General features: G+C 45.8%; 1 protein-coding gene across 3 annotated transcripts in view; it reads left to right on the forward strand.

Moving 5' to 3' along the window:
* NRF1 (nuclear respiratory factor 1) overlaps window positions 1-18,125 on the forward strand; it is a 63,813-nt gene that overhangs the window by 4,397 nt on the left and 41,291 nt on the right. For all 3 annotated transcript variants that reach the window (XM_086886284.1, XM_086886282.1, XM_086886283.1), the window contains exons 2-4: window positions 11,703-11,934; window positions 13,899-14,013; window positions 17,075-17,201. In XM_086886284.1, coding sequence (XP_086742410.1) covers window positions 11,712-11,934; window positions 13,899-14,013; window positions 17,075-17,201 — 465 coding nt within the window. In that variant the 5' untranslated portion in view covers window positions 11,703-11,711. The remainder of the gene's footprint in view (window positions 1-11,702; window positions 11,935-13,898; window positions 14,014-17,074; window positions 17,202-18,125) is intronic.

Here is an 18,125-nt window from a genome sequence, read left to right on the forward strand (position 1 = left end):
TTTTTTTGTTTTGAATATTATTTTTGGTTTGTTTGTTTGGTGTTTTTTGGGGATTTATTGGGATTTTTTTGTTGTTTGGTTTGAGTGGGGTTTTTCTGGTATTTTTTTTTTGTTTTGTTGGGGTTTTTTTTAATTTTTTTATTGTTTTTTTTTGTTGGTTTGGTTTGGTTTTGTTTTTTGTCCCAAAAACTGGCGGGGCTGATCCAGTTGCCAGGTGGACAGTCCCACTTTGTTGTGGGAAACCTCAGAGCTCGTAATCCTTTGGGAATCCCACGGCTACAACCAGGAGCCATCCCTGGGTTTCACCAGGAGGGCGAGAACATTCCCAGCCAACCAAAGCTGCTCTCCCTTTTTTTGGGAAGGACTCTGAGGTTGCTCTGGCTTTGTTGTCCATGAATCACTTGCCAAACTCCGAGGAGGAATCCAAGAAGTGCAAGAGGGAATCCCTTCCGCTGCCAGATGGAACCCGGGGAGCTGCAGGCTGTGTCGTGGTGGAGCTCGCAGCTCGTCCTGATCCGCGCTGACATTTTGATGTCAATGAAATTCCATCTTTCCCTCCTGGGAAAATAAAAAAAAGGAAAAAAAACGAGATATAGCTGTACAAAAACCCCTTAGGATGGCAGGTGAATTCCATCTCAGTAGGATTGGGAATTCCAGCATCTCCTTCCTGTTTTCCACCCTTTCTCGGGGACCGTGCTGCTTTTGCTGGGTTTTGTGCCAGAGGATGGAAGCAGGAGTCTCCTTGCTTTAGAGCATCGCTTTTGTTGTTATTTTGGTTTGGCAGTTGTATGAATTATTTTACCTGTTTGTGTGCTGCCTATAAATAATAAATGGATTGCTCAGATCCTGCAGAGCGGCAGCGGCTCGGAGGGAAACTCAACTTTTTCAGTCCTACAAAATTCACCTGGCCTCAAATACAGAAGGGAGAAGCGGTGAAAATACATTTTTTTATATTTATATTAGTTTTCTTCTAACCAGTGTGACCAGGGAAGCCAATCCAGAAGCAACCGAGTCCCTCCCACTGTTGATTACATAACCATCTAATTAAAGGAATCAAACAGGGATGACTTGGAAAACTTCCCCATACTCTGGGTCAAAAATACTTGCAGAGCCACAGCCCAGAGTGCCCGTGTTTTATTTATGCTGAGAAATTCTGTGTAAATGAAGAAGTTTATCCTTGGTGTCAGCCGTCAGAGTCTCCTGCTGCTTCTGCAGCCGCTTCCTTGGGCACCAGGAAAATCCTTTAACTCCTGCTTTCCCTTTGGAAGGAGAAGGAACTTTAAATAGTGCTGCTCCCTTCCCTCCCTGGAAGGAGCTGGTGGATTCAGAGCTTTCCCCGTGGTTGCTTCGGGTTGAAAGTTGGGTTATTTTCAGGTTTATTAATTCTGCATCGTGAGCATCCCCACGGATTTAGGGGTGAATCGGTGAATTTGGTCTCTTGCTCCAGGAGGAAATGCTGATTTTCCCTGGGAATGGTTGGAATACTTCAGGCCTGATAATCAGAAGCATATGTAGATGGAGGTGGTGGTGGTGGTGGAGAGACGTGAAAGACATCTGAAGAACAAAATGTAGCAGCAAATGAAAATCCACGGTCCCTTCTCAGGGGGTTGTCGCAGGAGCTGTGAAAGCTCGGAATTCACGCAGGATTTGCATACCGTGCTCGACACAGGAAAAGCAGAGAGTTTCGGTGGGTCAGGGCTGCAATTCCAGGATGGTTCAGCTCTGGATGTTCTCTGTGGGTCTGCAGAGTTCCCTGTGCCCATGTTGGGGAGGCAGCCGCATACGGAGGGGACACGGAGAACGCCCGGCCTGTTCAACAGGCTCTGTCAGCGCGGAGAGGGAAATGTGGGATCGGAATTTAAACCCGGCTTGGAGGTGCTTTAGACCTGAAAGACTGGCAGGCAAATCTCTCTGGTGTAGTTGGGTTGGAAATGCGCTTTTTTTTTCCCCTGCTCCAGAAAACACAGATTTTGGATGGTGCGGAATGTGAGGCTGTGGGCGCAACGCGGGGTTTTCTCACGCTGTGTTTGTACAGGAGACTTTTCCCTTTTCCAGATCCTGGAGGCATCGTGGAATTGTGGAATGGTTTGGGTTGGGAAAGGACCTTAAAGCTCATCCTGTGCCATGGGCAGGGACACCTTCCACCGTCCCTGGCTGCTCCAAGCCCTGTCCAGCCTGGCCTTGGACATTCCAGGGATCCAGAGACTTCCCTGGGAATTCCAGCCCAGCCAGGAATTCCTTCCCCAGATCCCATCGATCCCTGCTCTCTGGCAGTGGAAGCCATTCCCTGTGTCCTGTCCCTCCAGGCCTTGTCCCCAGTCCCTCTCCAGCTCTCCTGGAGCCCCTCCAGGCCCTGGAATGTGCTGGAAGCTCTCCCTGGATCCTTCCCTTCTCCAGGAGAACATTCCCAGCTCTCCCAGCCTGGCTCCAGAGCAGAGGAGCTCCAGCCCTGGAGCAGCTCCGGGGCCTCTGGACTCTCCAGCAGCTCCAGGTCCTTACATTGATTAATTCCCAGTGGATTTTCTGGGGAATTTTTCCTCCTCAAGTGGGTATTTTCGCAGGGCAGCCAAGCAGACGTGTCCTTGAACCGCTTGACCTTCAAGAAAGGGTGGCCAGGCTGCCATTTGGAGCGGAAGTTTGATAATTAAACACGGATTTTAGGACTGTCTGTCCTTACCATGTGCTGATCTTGTTGAGTTAATGCCATGTGAGTCCTTAGGGTGATCCATTGTCGTTTTAGGCACCAAAATAGAAAAAAAAAGGCTCAAAGCTATTGGAGAGTGTCCAAAGGAGGGACACAGGGATGGGGAAAGGGCCGGAGGAGGAGCAGCTGAGGGGATTTGGTTTGTCCAGCCTGGAGGAGAGGAAGACTCACTGGGGGCTGCAGCTTCCTCAGGAGGGGCAGCTCTGCTGGGTGTGAGCAGGACGGGATCCAGGGCAATGGTATGGAACAGGATCAGGTTGGAAATCCGGTTGGATCTCAGGGAAAGGTTCTTTCCCAGAGGGTGCTGGCCCTGCCCAGGCTCCCCAGGGAATGATCACGGCCCCGAGCCTGCCCAGGAGCGTTTGGACACTGCTCCAGGGACACAGTGGGATTGTTGGCGTGTCTGTGCAGGAGTTGGATGATGATCCTGTGGATCCTTTCCAGCTGAGGATATTCCCAGATGTAGCCAAGGCTCCTTGGACTCGTGGATCCTTCACACATCCGGACGAGGCCGCGGCATCTCTGTCACCACCCTCTTGCTCAAACCTTTCTGGGTTACCCACTGCCACCCTCTTTTCCAGCATAACCACTAATCCTCTCTCTCCATAAAAGAGGATTAAAACTGGGAACATTTGCACCTTACAGCAGCCGGCTCTCCCGTCTTTTCCAGCAGTAATAATCCCAAGGGCTCCGCCTCTGTGCCGAGCCAGCACCAAACAGCAGCCTGTTCTTACTGGGTTAGGAATTCTTAAAAGACCACTTTTCAGGCAAATTAATTAAATTTAATTAAAAAAAAAAAAAAGCTGAATTGACTAAAGATGAGTGACTCGCTTCATGCTGTTAAAACGACTCCTGGGTTCTGCAGGTTTGAGGAAAATAGGTTAAAATTGGGATTTCTGTGTGGCTGTTTAAATAAAACGCGAGAAGCGTGTAAGGTGGCAAAGTATTACCTCAGAGAATGGCATTTTTCATGTTCTGCTTCCTCAACTTGTGGCAGATCCTGCATAAAGATTTTAGGGAAAAAGATGGATCCTGGTAAGGGGGAGTCACCCCCAAATGGTTCCTGTGGAAGCTGCGGAGCCCGGGACAGGCATGGGAATGCTAAATGAGAATTCCATCCAGCGGTTTACAGTTCTGGGGTGCAGTTTCACTTCCAGTTTTGGGTTACACTCGTCTGGCACGGGCTGGGATGTGGTGGTGGCTTTTTCCAAAGGTGAAATGTGCCCTTTTTTCCCCTTCCTGGGAAGGGCCGATTCCACTGGGAAATTATTTCTTGGTGCCAAAGCTTGAGAGGAGTCTTGGAGAGGACTCAGGAATCCACCTCATCCTTGTGTTCACCTGGTGCTAAACATCTGAAATGGAGATGCAAAAAAGTGTCCGTGATGTGTCCTGTCACGTCACCCAGTGGCAGCTCTCAGCAGCGAGTAGGAGGTTTTATCCTAATAAATACCTGTGAAATCCTATTTGTTTCTTTTCCACACCTGCCACATGTGAAGTTTTTTTCCTTCAGGGGGATTTCTCTTCACTTTGATGTGAGATTGTGACAGAAAGAGCGCGATAATAGAAGGAATTTTGGTTTTGTTTGCTAGAATCCATTTGATTTCAGGGCTTTTCACGCTGAGAGCACTGGGATTTTTTTTTTTAATTTATTTTTTATTTATTTATTTAGTTGTTGTTGTTGTTGTTTCCCATGCTAATTAAAAGGATCATTTTACTAATGTTATGCCACAGGAGGACGCTGTGGAACGAGAGCTGGTTCCTGTTGTTCCTCGTGGCGTTTGAGTCACCTCATCCGTGCCAGCCACGTAAATAAGATGTTCACTTCGATCTCGATAGGAGGGGAATAAGCTGGAGTGTTTTATCTTGCTTTGTGCCTGCTATCAGTTGTGCTGCTGACAGGAGTCGGTGTCTCCAGTCCTGGAAAATCCTGGAAATTCTTTCCTGAGAAAATCCAAATCCAAAATCTTGTGCAGTTTCCAGAGGGGCAGGTGCTCCACTTGGGGGGGAAAAAAAACAAACCTGTTTTTTATCAGGTTGAGGTGTAAATATTAAAATTCTCCTCATGAAAGAGGGAGCGTTTTTATTTTTTTCCCCCCGTGGAAAATGGGATTTTGGTATTTAAATGTGCATTTCCAATGAGTTGTGGTAATAAGTGAGATATTAATCAAGCTTATCCTGGTGAATGGTGTTGTTTGCTTATCAAACCCGCTGGGGTGATTCCCTCTAGGCACAGTTTTATACAGAAATGGTATCAAATTCACCCTAAATACGAATTAATGAATGATTTTTACCCGGTGAGGGATGCCAATGCAACGTGGAAATCACGGAAAGAGCCGAATCTCTGTGATTTGGAGTCTGGAATCACCCGCTGGGGACACCTGATTGTCCTCTTTCTCCTGTCCCCGTGGAGAAAAGACCAGGAGAAGGTCCAGGACTGGCTTGGTGGTGGGAGTGGGAGCTTTTCCCTGGGCTTTCCCAAAAGCTGGTGCCGTTGGAATTGGCTGGCACGGAGCTCCTGGCAGCTCTGATTTCTCCTGGAAGCGATTCCTTCGTTTCCAGCGTTGTCAGGAAATGCCGTGAGGGAGCTCCACGCCCTGGCTGGGAGGTGGAGGAGGAACGGAGCCAGGACAACACCAGGCTTGGCCATTCCTCCTTTTTAAAGGTTGTCCTGTAATCCTCCCTGTCACAGTGGCACTGGTGGCTGGGTTCCTCTTCCCCAGGACCGAGATTAACGAGGCAGAGGTTATTTTCTCATGTTCAGGCTTGGTTGTTTATTCCTTCCTTATCTAAATTACATATCCACAGAACACAAGGAGCTCCGCACACTAAAATAGAAAGGTGGAAAAATGGAGAGTGAAGAATCTCCCCAAGGTCTTTTATGTGTCTGTTTATCCACATATATTTAAATAATTTGATTATCTATCCAGTAAATAATCAAGTAATTTGATTATTTATCCAATAATCAAATGCCAAGTAAGTTATTTTTCTTATGAAGAATATGACCCCACACCTGTGTGCTGCACTGCAGATTTCTTTTATCCAATTACTCATTATTACCCAAAAACACTTAGAAGAAGAAGATGAAGAAGAAAGGGAAAGTTCTCCGTATTTTATTTTCTAATATAGCTTAAACCCTAAACTCGAACTTTCTCACCCAGTGATTTAAGAAAACTCTATCTACTTACAGACATTCCCAATTTCTTTGATTAAAAGCTGTCTCCACGGTGTAATGTGAAATTCAACGCTCTCCTGGGTGTCAGGCACCACGGATAAATAAAGGGTCTGTTTTCTGTGCCTCTGACCCCAACACCTCCCCTCAGACCATCCCAGGAACCCCAAAACCGCCTCGTTTCTGGCCATTCTCATCGGAGGGAAGACACAAATCTCTCAAGACTAACGAGGTTTGGCGGACACCGCTGATTTCACAGTGAAAATCATGGAATTCCGTCCCTGGATTTGTGTTTGGTCCCAGATGAGGTTGGCTCTCTGTGGTTGTGACCATCAAAATGTGATGTATCAGAAATGTGCAGGCGATGAACCAGGATGTTCCCGCTCTCCTGAAAAACCGCGTGGAGGATCTTGTGCCGGAACAGGAAAAGCAGGACTGGACAATTTCAAAGGTATAATTCCACTAAAACAGGATTTCATTTTATTAGTAAATGGCCATTGATTGATTTCTTGCTAAGATCAGTTTTCACTCGCAAATTATCCCAGGCTGCCTCTGCAGGGAAATAGGAATTTATCGAGAGGCGCAGCCGGAAGTTGGGAGCAGCTTTTTAAACAACGCATTCCTGAGCACTAAATGCAGAGGAAGTGCTTTTTAATCTGATTGAATCCACCAAGTGAGACCCAATTGACTGAAAAATCTCCTTCACATCACATCAACCCAGATCATCAAAGGTACTTTTGATCCCTCCCCGCCACGGGCTGCCAGCGGTGCCGATAAACGGAAGGAAATAAATGCAAGTGGGATTTTCCTTACCCTTCTGGGAGTGAGGAGGAGCTCAGCAGGAGCAGGTGGGAAGTCCTGGGTCACCACCGAGAACCTGCAGCCGCCTCCCAGGACAAAAGTGCCAGTGTGAAGTTGTTTAATGCTGAGAAAACGACTTATTTATGGCAGAGCTTTGAAGCCATTAAACTCCAGATGCTCGTCAGCTTCACAGAAGTGCGGAAGAAAGGCAGGAGGTGTTGCAGGTTTTCTGGAAAACACCTGGAGCAGGATTTCCCTGAAGTGAAAGCATGAGGAGTGGGACCAGCTTGAAGAATGAACCAGATTTTCTCTTTCTTTTTTGGGATTCCCGTGTGCCAGCCAAAGTGCTCCATGCAGAGTTCCTGTGTGGAGCAGGGCTGTCAGTAAGGAATTGGTGAGCAGAGATCAAATAGAATTTGGGGAAGGAAAACCAGGAGTGTTTTCATTCCTTTGAAAGAAACCAGAAAACAAACCAGAGGGATTGTTTAAGAGTGTAGGCTTGACCCTCTCAAATAAATCCTTTAACTTAAAAAAACGAAGCAAATGAAACAAAAATAAATTAAAAAACCCAGGGAGTATCCGTTTTCCCCCGAGCTGACTGAGCAACCACGACACCGACTTGTCTCTCCCTTCCTCCATGCTTTTGCTGAGTACAAGGCATGATTTTGGGGGAAATGATGTGAAAAGCCTTAATCTGCAAGAGTGCAAGGGTGTTGTGCAGCCTCAGCAGGCTGTGTGAGAGCTGATCTCTCCGTTTGCCATTGGGGATTCGCTAATTCCTGCGTCTCAGCTATAAAATTTTAGCGTCGTCTATGAAATGTCGTGTTGGTTTTCATGTTGGTGGTGCAGAGTGCAGGGGAGCTTTTCCCGTTTGGTTTTCCACCCAGAATGACTCACTCTGGATATGAAAATATGAAGGTTGAATCCTGACAATCGGGATAATTAGCAAAGAAGCAAATTTTGTAAGAACGTCAAACCGATTGATCAATTTGAACACAAGATCCTCGTATTTGGTGTTTTGGGTGCCATTGGCTGTTCCCACCCTATTTCAGAATGGTGGGATCATGGAATGGTTTGGGTTGGAAGGGATCTTAAAGCCCATCCAGTGCTGTCCCCTTTTTTTGGGACATCTCCCACTCTCCCAGGCTGCTCCAAACCCCAATGTCCAACCTGGCCTTGGACACTTCCAGGGATGCAGGGGCAGCCACAGCTGCTTTGGGCAACAGGGAGGAATTTCTTCCTTTTGTCTGGTCTAAATCTAGCCAATTTCACTTAAAACTTCGCCCCTGCGTTCCCCAAGGTCCCTTTCATGGTTGGACCCTAGGAGGGATCCTCTCATGAGCATGCATGAGGTCTCTCAAAATCTCCATATAATTCCTATTTTGCTTCCTTTCAAAATTATTTAAACCGCCGAAGAAGCGAGACCCAGCGATTCTTTTATTTATTGCTGATCCGAGCAGGGTTTCAAATTAATGAGATGTGGGCTGAGTTGATAAAAATAGCCTCCTGATTTAACATTCCAGAGGATAAATGCTCATCTCCAGGTTCAGTCTGTCTCAGTCGTGTCCGCTGCAGCATCTGAAGCAAAACCGCTCCAGTGGCAAAAAGGTTTAAAATAATTAAAATAATTAATTCCAGGCTCTACCTGTGTAAGGGAGTTTTTTCCATGGTGCTGCTGCTCCTCATGACGTTTTCTGGTGTGGAATTTTTATTTTGTGCTCAGCTTTAAGCACCCATTAACCTGGATGGTGTCCGTGGGATTTTTATGGGTCGAGTTACGACTTGCTACAGTCACACCACAGAGGCCTTCGTTTCAACCCGCGTGGGTTTAAATTTGGTGCAGAATTTACGGGGTTTACGACCGATTCCTGTTGCTTTGTGGTGGTCTGAGTGGAGTTTCCTCCTGTCTCTGGTGTTCCTCCTGCCACCGTGTCAAGAGCCACCAGTCAAGGCTGGCAGGACCTCAGAGGAACCCCTGACGCACTCACGAAGCAGCTGCACCGTGTGATGAGAGGGACTTCATCCTCATGTTTTTTTATAAACACTTAAAATGACTTTAAAACTACTTCTGGCTGTCATCCAAACCTTCTGGACTAAGCCACGGCTACCAGGAAATGTCTTGGCAGTCGCCACCGTGTCATTAGGCTTTCCCTGCGCCTGAAAGCGCTCCGGTTTCGGGAGAAAAACAGGGATCCACGTTCCTTTTCTGGAGTGGTGCATGCTCATCTCTAAAGCTAACCAGGAACAGCTTTCCTTTCATCCCTGTGCCCGGATCCCTGCTCAAATCCGAGCCCCACCCAGGGATGGTGACACCTTCACCAGTCAAGGTGTTGGCCCAGGAAGCCTGGCTTGTGTCAGGAATCCTTTAGGAATAATTTGAATATGGGAACGGCTTCCCAAGGTTTCAGTGTTTGTGGTGTTAGGTGTAGGTCACCTTCGAGTGGAAGGTTTCCTTCCAATGGTGTTGTCTGTTTTCTTGGGGTCTTGTCTCCTGATGGACTTTACTGTGCTTTATCAATCATATTCTGATCACAGTTTTCCATGGATTTTTAAAAAAATTTTGATAGAAATAACATTGCATTGCTCCATCAAGAAAAGCTCGGTGTCTTAGGAAATCTGTTAAGGTGATCCATAAGGATTTACCTGAAATATTTTTTTCCCACCCATTTTCCTCTGGTGATGACAAAATTGAGTTTCTTGGAAGGAGGAGGTTCGGTCTGATTGTTTTTCCACCAGAAATTTTCAGTTTGTCTCAATGTACCTCAACATCTCAGTCCCTTCCTCGCTGGCACCGTTTGAACTCCTGCTATTTTTGGATGGCTCTAATATTACAACCCAAGTTGTAAACAGGGTTGGACAGCAGCATCATCGGACTCCAGCTGCTTTTTAGGGAGGACTGGGAGTCTGAAGCTGGTTTGGCTTTAGCTGTAGCCTCAGTAGGTTTGTGACGGTCTCACAACAACAATTCTGCTGTCCCTCAGACTGGAATATTCCAACCCTTCCCCAGCACTGCCAATCCCACCACTAAAGCATGTCCCCAGGGTCTGTGAGATCCCTTCAGGGATGGGGACTCCAGCACTTCTCTGTTCCACTGTCAACCCTTTTGGAGGAGAAATATTCCCTAAAATCCCATCTAAACCTCCCCAGGACAGCTTGAACCCAGCGCCTCTCATCCTGTGGCTTGGGAGAAGAGACAGACCCCCCACACCTGGCTGCAACCTCCCTTTTTGTTTGGTCAAAATAACCCTCTTGAGAAAATGGTTTGGGTTCCTGTGTCTTACATGGGATTCCATGATCTGGTGTCTGTCAGGAGCTGTGATTCCATCACGGTGCCTACAAAATCAGAATCTTTTTTTTGTTGTTCTTTATTTTCTTATTCCCTGCTGCTGGTCACCTCTTTCTGCTCTTTGCCCTAAGCACGAACAGATTCCCTTTGGGAAATCTGTTTTTAAGGGTTGAGGTTCTAATTCTCCTGTTTGAAAATATCTTAGGGATGTGCCGTTTCTTTTCCACAAATGTGCAGCAGGCACAGACTGAAAATATCCCTGCACCTCCCGTCCTGGTCCTTCTGCACAGGTCTGTCTTCCCAGTGTGTGCTCCAGGGCCCTGCTGATTCCGTAAGCTGCTGCTTTGCTCCGTGCTTTACCACTGGACACCTTAAATAAATCACTTTTCTGTGATATTTGTGCTTGGGTTCTGATGGCTTTGCCTATTTCTGGACTCTGACTCCAGCTCTGGGCCCCTCCTGCCCAGAAAAGATCTGGAAGGGCTGGAGCGTGTCCAGGGAATGGAACAGAGCTGGGAAGGGTCTGGAGCACCAGGAGAGGCTGAGGGAGCTGGGAAGGGGCTCAGCCTGGAGAAAAGGGGGATCAGGGGGAATTTCTGGCTCTGCACAACTCCCTGCCAGGAGGGGACAGCCGGGGGGGATTTGGGATCGTATCCCAAGGAACAGGGACAGGAGGAGAGGGAATGGCCTCAGGCTCAGGGGTGGATATCAGCAGGAATTTCCTCATGGAAAGGGTGGCCAGGGCTTGGCAGGGGCTGCCCAAGGACTCCCTGTCCCTGGGGGTGTCCAAGGAAGGACTGGATGTGGCACACGTGTGACTCAATGATCCTGGAGGTCTTTTCCATCCTCAGTGATCCTGGGATTCTGTACTGGCGTCCTCATTCATGTCCTGAGCTACTGAGGTCAGAGGAGACTTTGTGTCACCCTCAGGCCTCTTCTCTGAAATCTGGAACATGACATGGCAAAACCAAGCCCCAGCTTTGACCCTTCAAGGTGTGGGTGAGGGACACAGAACCTCAGGGCTGCAGAATCCCTGGGGACCTTTCCTCCAGCAGGGATGTTGGTGGCTGGCTGCTGTGCTCTGTAGTGGATTTTCCCAAACCTTTAACCTAAAGTTCCTCTCTTGGCTCCTGGCAGAGTTATTTCCCTCTTGTAGATGCGTAGAGAAGACGTTGAGACTCTTGAGAGCGTCCAGAGGAGGCAGTGAGGCTGGTGAAGGGTCTGTGAGGAACGGCTGAGGGAGCTGGGGTTGTTTATCCTGGAGAAAAGGAGACTTGGAGGTGACCTTGGTGCTCTCTAAACTCCCTGGAAGGAGCCTGGGGTCAGCTGGGGTCGGGCTCTTTCTCCAGAAAACAGGGATAGGACACAGCCTCAAGATGCACCAAGGAAATTTAGATTGGATATTAGGAAAAATATACAGAAATTTACAGGAAGAGTGATAAAATAGTGGAATTTTCTGTCTGGAGGTGGTGGAGTCACCACCCCTGGATGTGTTTAAAAAAGCCTGTATGTGGCACTGGGTGCCGTGGTTTGGTTGAGGGGTTGGGGCTGGGTTGGACTCTATCTTGGAGGTCTTTTCCAACCTGGTGATTCTGTGATTCTGTGATTCTGTGATTCTGTGATTCTGATTCTGTGGATTCTGTGATTCTCTGATTCTGTGATTCCGTGATTCCGTGATCCGCTGTCCCCAGGGGAGGTGATCTCTGTCCCTCATGCTCACAGCTTTTTGTCCCCTCTTCCAGTGACTCTTGATGGAAGAACACGGAGTGACCCAGGCAGAGCACATGGCTACCATCGAGGCCCACGCCGTGGCCCAGCAGGTGCAGCAGGTGCACGTGGCCACCTACACAGAGCACAGCATGCTGAGCGCCGACGAGGACTCGCCCTCCTCGCCTGAGGACACCTCCTACGACGACTCCGACATCCTCAACTCCACGGCTGCCGACGAGGTCACCGCTCACCTGGCGGCTGCAGGTAAAGCCAGGGAGCTGCTCCATCATCATCATCATCACCATCATCATCATCACCACCATCATCACCTCCTGGTGATGCCTTGGAGTGTCAGCCTGGAGCAGAGGCTGATTAAGAGAATAAAATGGGTGTTTATTTTATCCCCTGATGCTGTGAGAGGTTCCCTGGAGCAGAGGCTGATTAAGAGAATAAAATGGGTGTTTATTTTATCACCTGATGCTGTGAGAGGCTCCCTGGAGCAGAGGCTGGGCAGAGTTAAAGGAATAAAATTGGGATTTATTAAAGGTGGCACCTTGGGCAGTGCAGGAGCGCGGCCGAGGCTCCACCCAAGGTGGACTCTGAGTCACGAATTTCACACTTTTATAACTTCTGGTCCATTTCCATATCGGGGTTAATTGTCTAATTACAGCTTCAGTTAATGAATCCCCATCATCCCTGCCTGCTCCATCAATTCACTGCTGGTTAAACTTTCTGTGCCCGACGCTGCAGCAACTCCTTGGTTCTGGGGCTGGGACAGGATTGTTGTATCTGATAATTTGTTGTATCTTGAAAATCTGTTTGATTGTTGTGTCTGAGCTGCGAGGAGAACTCGCTGACACTTTGTAAAGCTCAGAGTTACGCGCTAAAGCAGCGCAGGATCTGGAAAATTCAAAAGCCAAAGCTTAAGGCATCACACCTGGGGCAGTCAGAATCCCTCCAGAGGCTGCAGCCAGGATGGACGATGGTCACGAGTTTTGCACACACTTATAGGTTTGGTTCATTTACATATCAGGGGTTAATCCTCTAATTACAGCTTCAGGTGATGAAGTAATTTACTCCAAGTTTCCCCCCCCCAGTTCACTTTTGTTTACATCTCTCGGGGCCTGAGGCTGTGAGGTGTCCTTGAGTTTCAGGCCTAGAGAGGAATTGTTTTGTCTGGATAAAACAGGAGAACAGCAGCTGACAGGCTATGGAGTTTTAGAGTTATACACTAAAGCAGTGCAGGATCTGAAAAATATAAGGCATCAGTGGTCCATCCCACCCACAGGAATATTCCACAGGAATTATCCCTGCAGCTTTGAATCCCTCATCATTTGTGTGGGTCGCAGAAGTGCTGGGAATTGCTGGTTTACAAAGCTCCCTGCTAAAACGTTGCCTCAATTCACAAAATTAAAATACCAAATATGTCAAAAGAGCAAAAATTAGTTCAGGCCCCACATAAACAACACTAAAAAATAACCTGGGAGCGCGGCCTTGCTGCGTTTAGGGAGCTCACGTGTTAGGCCTCTCCCAGGGAGATCCACAGAAGATCCTGACATACCTGGACTTGGAAAGTACTTCAGAATCACAGATTCCACCCAGTGGAGCCAAAATGTCCTCCAGATTGGCAGAAAAATTATAATTGAGCATTGGGAGTCTGGCCTGACTCCGTTATCAGGCTTTAAACCAAACCTGTGAGCTTCCACCACCCCCTGAGCATCCCTTATGAATCTTCCAGCCTCCCATCCTGCAGGGATTTTTATTTTCCCTTCCCTTCTAGCACACAGGATTTTCAGGCCTGGATGGTCTTCAGAAGACTCTGGATTTTTACATTTCTTTCCCATTAGAACAGGTCCTTAATCCCTCAGGAAAGCCTCAGGCTCCTGATGCTGCAGCTGAGGTGTCCGAGCAGGATTTGTTGAGCTGTACCTGTTCTCCTCTTCACAGCCAGAATCTCCTCAGATCAGTCAAAATCTTGGGAGTTTTTCATATGTTTGGAAGATGAAAACCAGAATTCTGTAAACTTTAGGCTGAACTATGTGACTTTCACCCGGGACTGAGCTGGGATTTGCCAGCCTGGGGTACAGAGAGCAGAGCTCAGAGAGGGATTTGTGTCACTTTCCCTGCTGGGGACACCCTGGGCACCCATTGCTGGCTGGTGGGGACACGGTGACAACATCCCTGCTGAGCTGATGGCACTGACAGACCCTCTGTGCTTTGATTTCCAGGCCCTGTGGGGATGGCAGCAGCTGCTGCCGTGGCAACGGGGAAGAAACGGAAGAGACCTCACGTTTTTGAGTCCAACCCCTCCATTCGGAAGAGGCAACAGACGCGTTTGCTCAGGTGAGCGCTCACCTGTCCCTGCTGAAACTTTTTCATCTGTTTCTCTGATTCTGCTTGCAATTTTTGCTCCTTGATTTCTCAGCTCCTCTGAGCCGAGCTCTTTTGGGGTCCTCTCTCACGGGGATTTATTTATCTCAGTTCTCTGGGTCAGAAGAAAACTCCAGAGCTCGTTAGGATCTTGTTTCTGTTGTGTTAATTAGGATGTTATCACAAAACTTGGCAGGTCTCTCCACACTTTCTGCACAAGTTTAATTCATCTTGTCTCTTTGGCTCACTTTGGCTCTGATGGCACAAAATGGCCCTGAACTACGCAGTTCTTTTATTTTATACTTATTTTTACCCAATTAACAATAGACACGTTAATTATTTTTCTTAATGACTCAATGACCCATCACCTGTGTGCTGCACTGTGACATTTTCTGTCCAATCACCTGCAATTACCCAAAAACCTCGAGAAGAAGAAAAAGAAGAAGAAAGAAGGAAAAGAAACAACATTCTAAATCCTCCATCTTGTTTTCTATTTTTTAAACTAGTTTAAACTCTTAACTTTTCCACTCAGTGACTTAAGGAAACTTTAATTTACACACTCACACTTTTAGCTTTTCTATCTCACTTTAACAGTTGTTTTCATGTGTCACCATGAAAACACGCCCATAAATTTTATTATGAAATTTCATTGTATGAAATTCAGTGTTCTCCTGGATCTCAGAGCCAGACATCAAAGGATTTATCTGCCTCACAAAAAAAATCCTTTTCTGCTTGATCAAACCATTCTGGGAACAAATTCAGTGGGTGTTTCAAATTTCCTTTGCTGTTGGACAAACCCCACGCTGAAGACGCATAGTTTTAGGAAGAATAATGAAGGAGAGATTCCTGCCTGAGCTGAAACATTTTTATTTTGGCTTTTAAAAAAGCTTCCCGTGGAGACACCAGAGCTCCACAGCTCTCCAGGTGTTGCATTCCAGGTGCTCTGAGGCTGTTTGCCCACCTGGTGGCCCCCGAGCCACACCGGATCCGATAGGACTGCACAGCCCTGGAGACACCCCCAGAAATTCCATGCCAAAATTTGTGAATATTGCCTGTTACTGTTCCCTGGAACAAAGCAATTTTTGCTTTTTTGTGCTGTTTGGGATCTCATTGGGCAGCTAATGTTAAATTATTGGGCAGAGTTATTGATAAATAATAAATCCTTGGGAGTGAACTCCCTGCTTTTTACATCTCCATTCTGGTTTTCCCTCCTTCCCCCAGCTCAGCTGTGTTTATTGCAGTGTTTCTGAAGAAAACTTCCCTTTCTCCCTTGAAACAGGAATATGTTTTAATAGATGAAGATTAAATTATAATAGATATATTAGATATTATATCTATAATTATTATAATATATAATATATAATATATAATATATAATATATAATATATAATATATAATACATAATACATAATACATAATACATAATATGTATTATATAATTATAATTATATACAATACATAAAGTTATATTATAATATTATATATTATATATTATATATTATACTATACATATTATATATTATATATTAATTATATATTATTAAATTATTTATTATATATAATATATAATATATTATATTGTATATATAATATATTATATATTATAATTATAATATAGATACATAATAAAATAGAAATATATAAAATATAGATAAATATTAAAATATTAAAATACAAGATATTAAATATCAAATATATAATATATTACATTATTAATGTTTACAATATTATATCTAATATTAAGATTATATATTAAGACTATAATATATTATTATTAATATTTTAATCTATATTATATATTATTAATATTATATATTATATTATAGATTAATATTATATATTATTAATTATATGAAGAGTATATATTATATAGATATTATATATAATATTATTAATATTAATACATTATATATGATATATTATATAGATATATTATATTATATTACATTACATTATATTATATTATATTTTATTATATTATATTACATTATATTATATTATATTATATTATATTATATTATATTATATTATATTATATTATATTATATTATATTATATTATATTATATTATATTATATATTATTATATATATATCACACAATCTATTTTTAAAGAAACTGCTCAGTGAAGGAATAATTTCTTCTCCTTTCTCTCAACTACTTCATTTTACTACAACATGATAATGACAAAACATCTTTTTTTTTCCCCTCTCTGTTCAGCTGCACACACATTTGTGCTTGATTTTCACCCCACTGGGAATCAAATTTCAGACCCCTGGCTGTGGGATCAAAGCTGGAGGTGCTTTTTTGGCAACAAAAACTCATTTCAGTCATTTCTGAAATGACCAGGACAGGGACTGAGCTGTCACCTCACGGAGTTTTTCTGAGGAAAACGCTACTTCTCTCTCTCTTTCGGAGTTTCTGCCACCATTTCTGACTCTTGCACTGCTTAAAAGGGAATAAGAGGCAGAAAATATCCAGTGGAACGTTTTCATTCCGAAGGGAGCTGCTGACAGGGCAGGTGTTGGGACACCTGGGTTTCCTGTGCTGAGCTGTTGCAATATTTCCAGCTCTTGCCTATCCTGTAGCTTGAATTCTTCCAGATCTGGTTTGAGGAGGACTTTGGTGCTGGAGACCGAAATAAATTGGCCAGGAGATGATCTGCTATGATCTGGATGTAAAACAGCCTCTGTCTGCAGGCCTCTTTTGATGAATCATTCAGCAAAACACAACTTTTGTGTCGCTAGGACAGAGTGGAAGTGCAGACTCTTGCTACCCCAGCTTTGCTGCTCTGGTGATTTCTCTTTTTTCATCGATGAGAAAATGAGAGAAGGGAGAATAATTGACATTTGAGCTGCTGGGTGACTGCAGGGAGCACAGCAGGCCTGTGGAGAGGAGGAATAAACCCAACATGTGGCCAAGCTGAGCAGCTGGGGCTCTGTTTCTCACCTGCTTTGTGAAAAGGAGCTGGATTTCACAGGGGTTGTGTTTCTGCAGGGCTTTCAGCTCATTCCCTGTTTTTCCCCTGTTTCAGGAAGCTCCGGGCCACGCTGGATGAGTACACCACCAGAGTGGGGCAGCAGGCCATCGTCCTGTGCATCTCACCCTCCAAACCCAACCCTGTCTTCAAAGTATTCGGTGCTGCACCCTTGGAGAACGTGGTAGGTGTCCCTAGGAAAGCGAGGAAAGAAGTTCCTCACCTTCCCTGCAGATTTTGTTCTGCTCAGGGCAGCCCTGGAAGCCTGGTGAGGATCTGAAGGTCATGTTAAAAACCCTGGAAAACAGAGTTTTTAGGTTTAATGGAATGCAGTGCTGGAGCTGGTTGAGTCAGTGATTTCAGAGATCTTTTCCAGCCTGAATTTTCCTGTGATTCCCCGACACGAGGGCAGCGCTGAGGTCCTCTCTCCTCTGCAGGAATGTCTGCCTGGAACATCTCACCAGGGGGGATTAAAAATCAGAGGGAACAGGTCATCATCACAGAATCCCAGAATCCCTGAGGCTGGAAAAGACCTCTGGGATCATCAAGTCCAAGCTTGGACAAGCAGGGACATCAAGTCCAATCCCCACCTTGTCCCCATCCCAGAGCCCTGAGTGCCACCTCCAGCCCTTCCTTGGACACCTCCAGGGATGGGCACTGCAAATCTCCCTGGGCATTTCCAAGCCTTGACCCCCTTTCCATGGGGAAATTCCTGCTGCTGCCCACCCTGAGGCTCCCCTGGCCCATCCTGAGGCCGTTCCCTCTCCTCCTGTCCCCATTCCCTGGGATAAGATCCCAAATCCCCCCTGGCTGTCCCCTCCTGGCAGGGAGTTGTGCAGAGCCAGAAATTCCCCCTGATCCCCCTTCTCTCCAGACTAAACAACCCCAAACAACGACATATTTGAGCTCAGTTCTGCTGCCAGCTCCTGCACCTTATTGCAGCCCCTGCCCATGACAAAGTTCTGGCTTCAGAACTTTTTCATCCCCCAAATTCTTCCCTTGCTGGTGTTACTTCAAGTTTCATCAGCAAAGGCTGAGCCTCGGGGACCTCTGGGCGTTTCCTGCCAGCTGTGCCCCTCTTTGCAGCACCTTGGGGAACGTGGCTGCA

Source organism: Cyanistes caeruleus, chromosome 4 (assembly GCF_971803275.1).
Source record: "Cyanistes caeruleus chromosome 4, bCyaCae1.hap1.1, whole genome shotgun sequence".
In the NCBI taxonomy this organism is placed as follows: Eukaryota; Metazoa; Chordata; class Aves; order Passeriformes; family Paridae; genus Cyanistes; species Cyanistes caeruleus.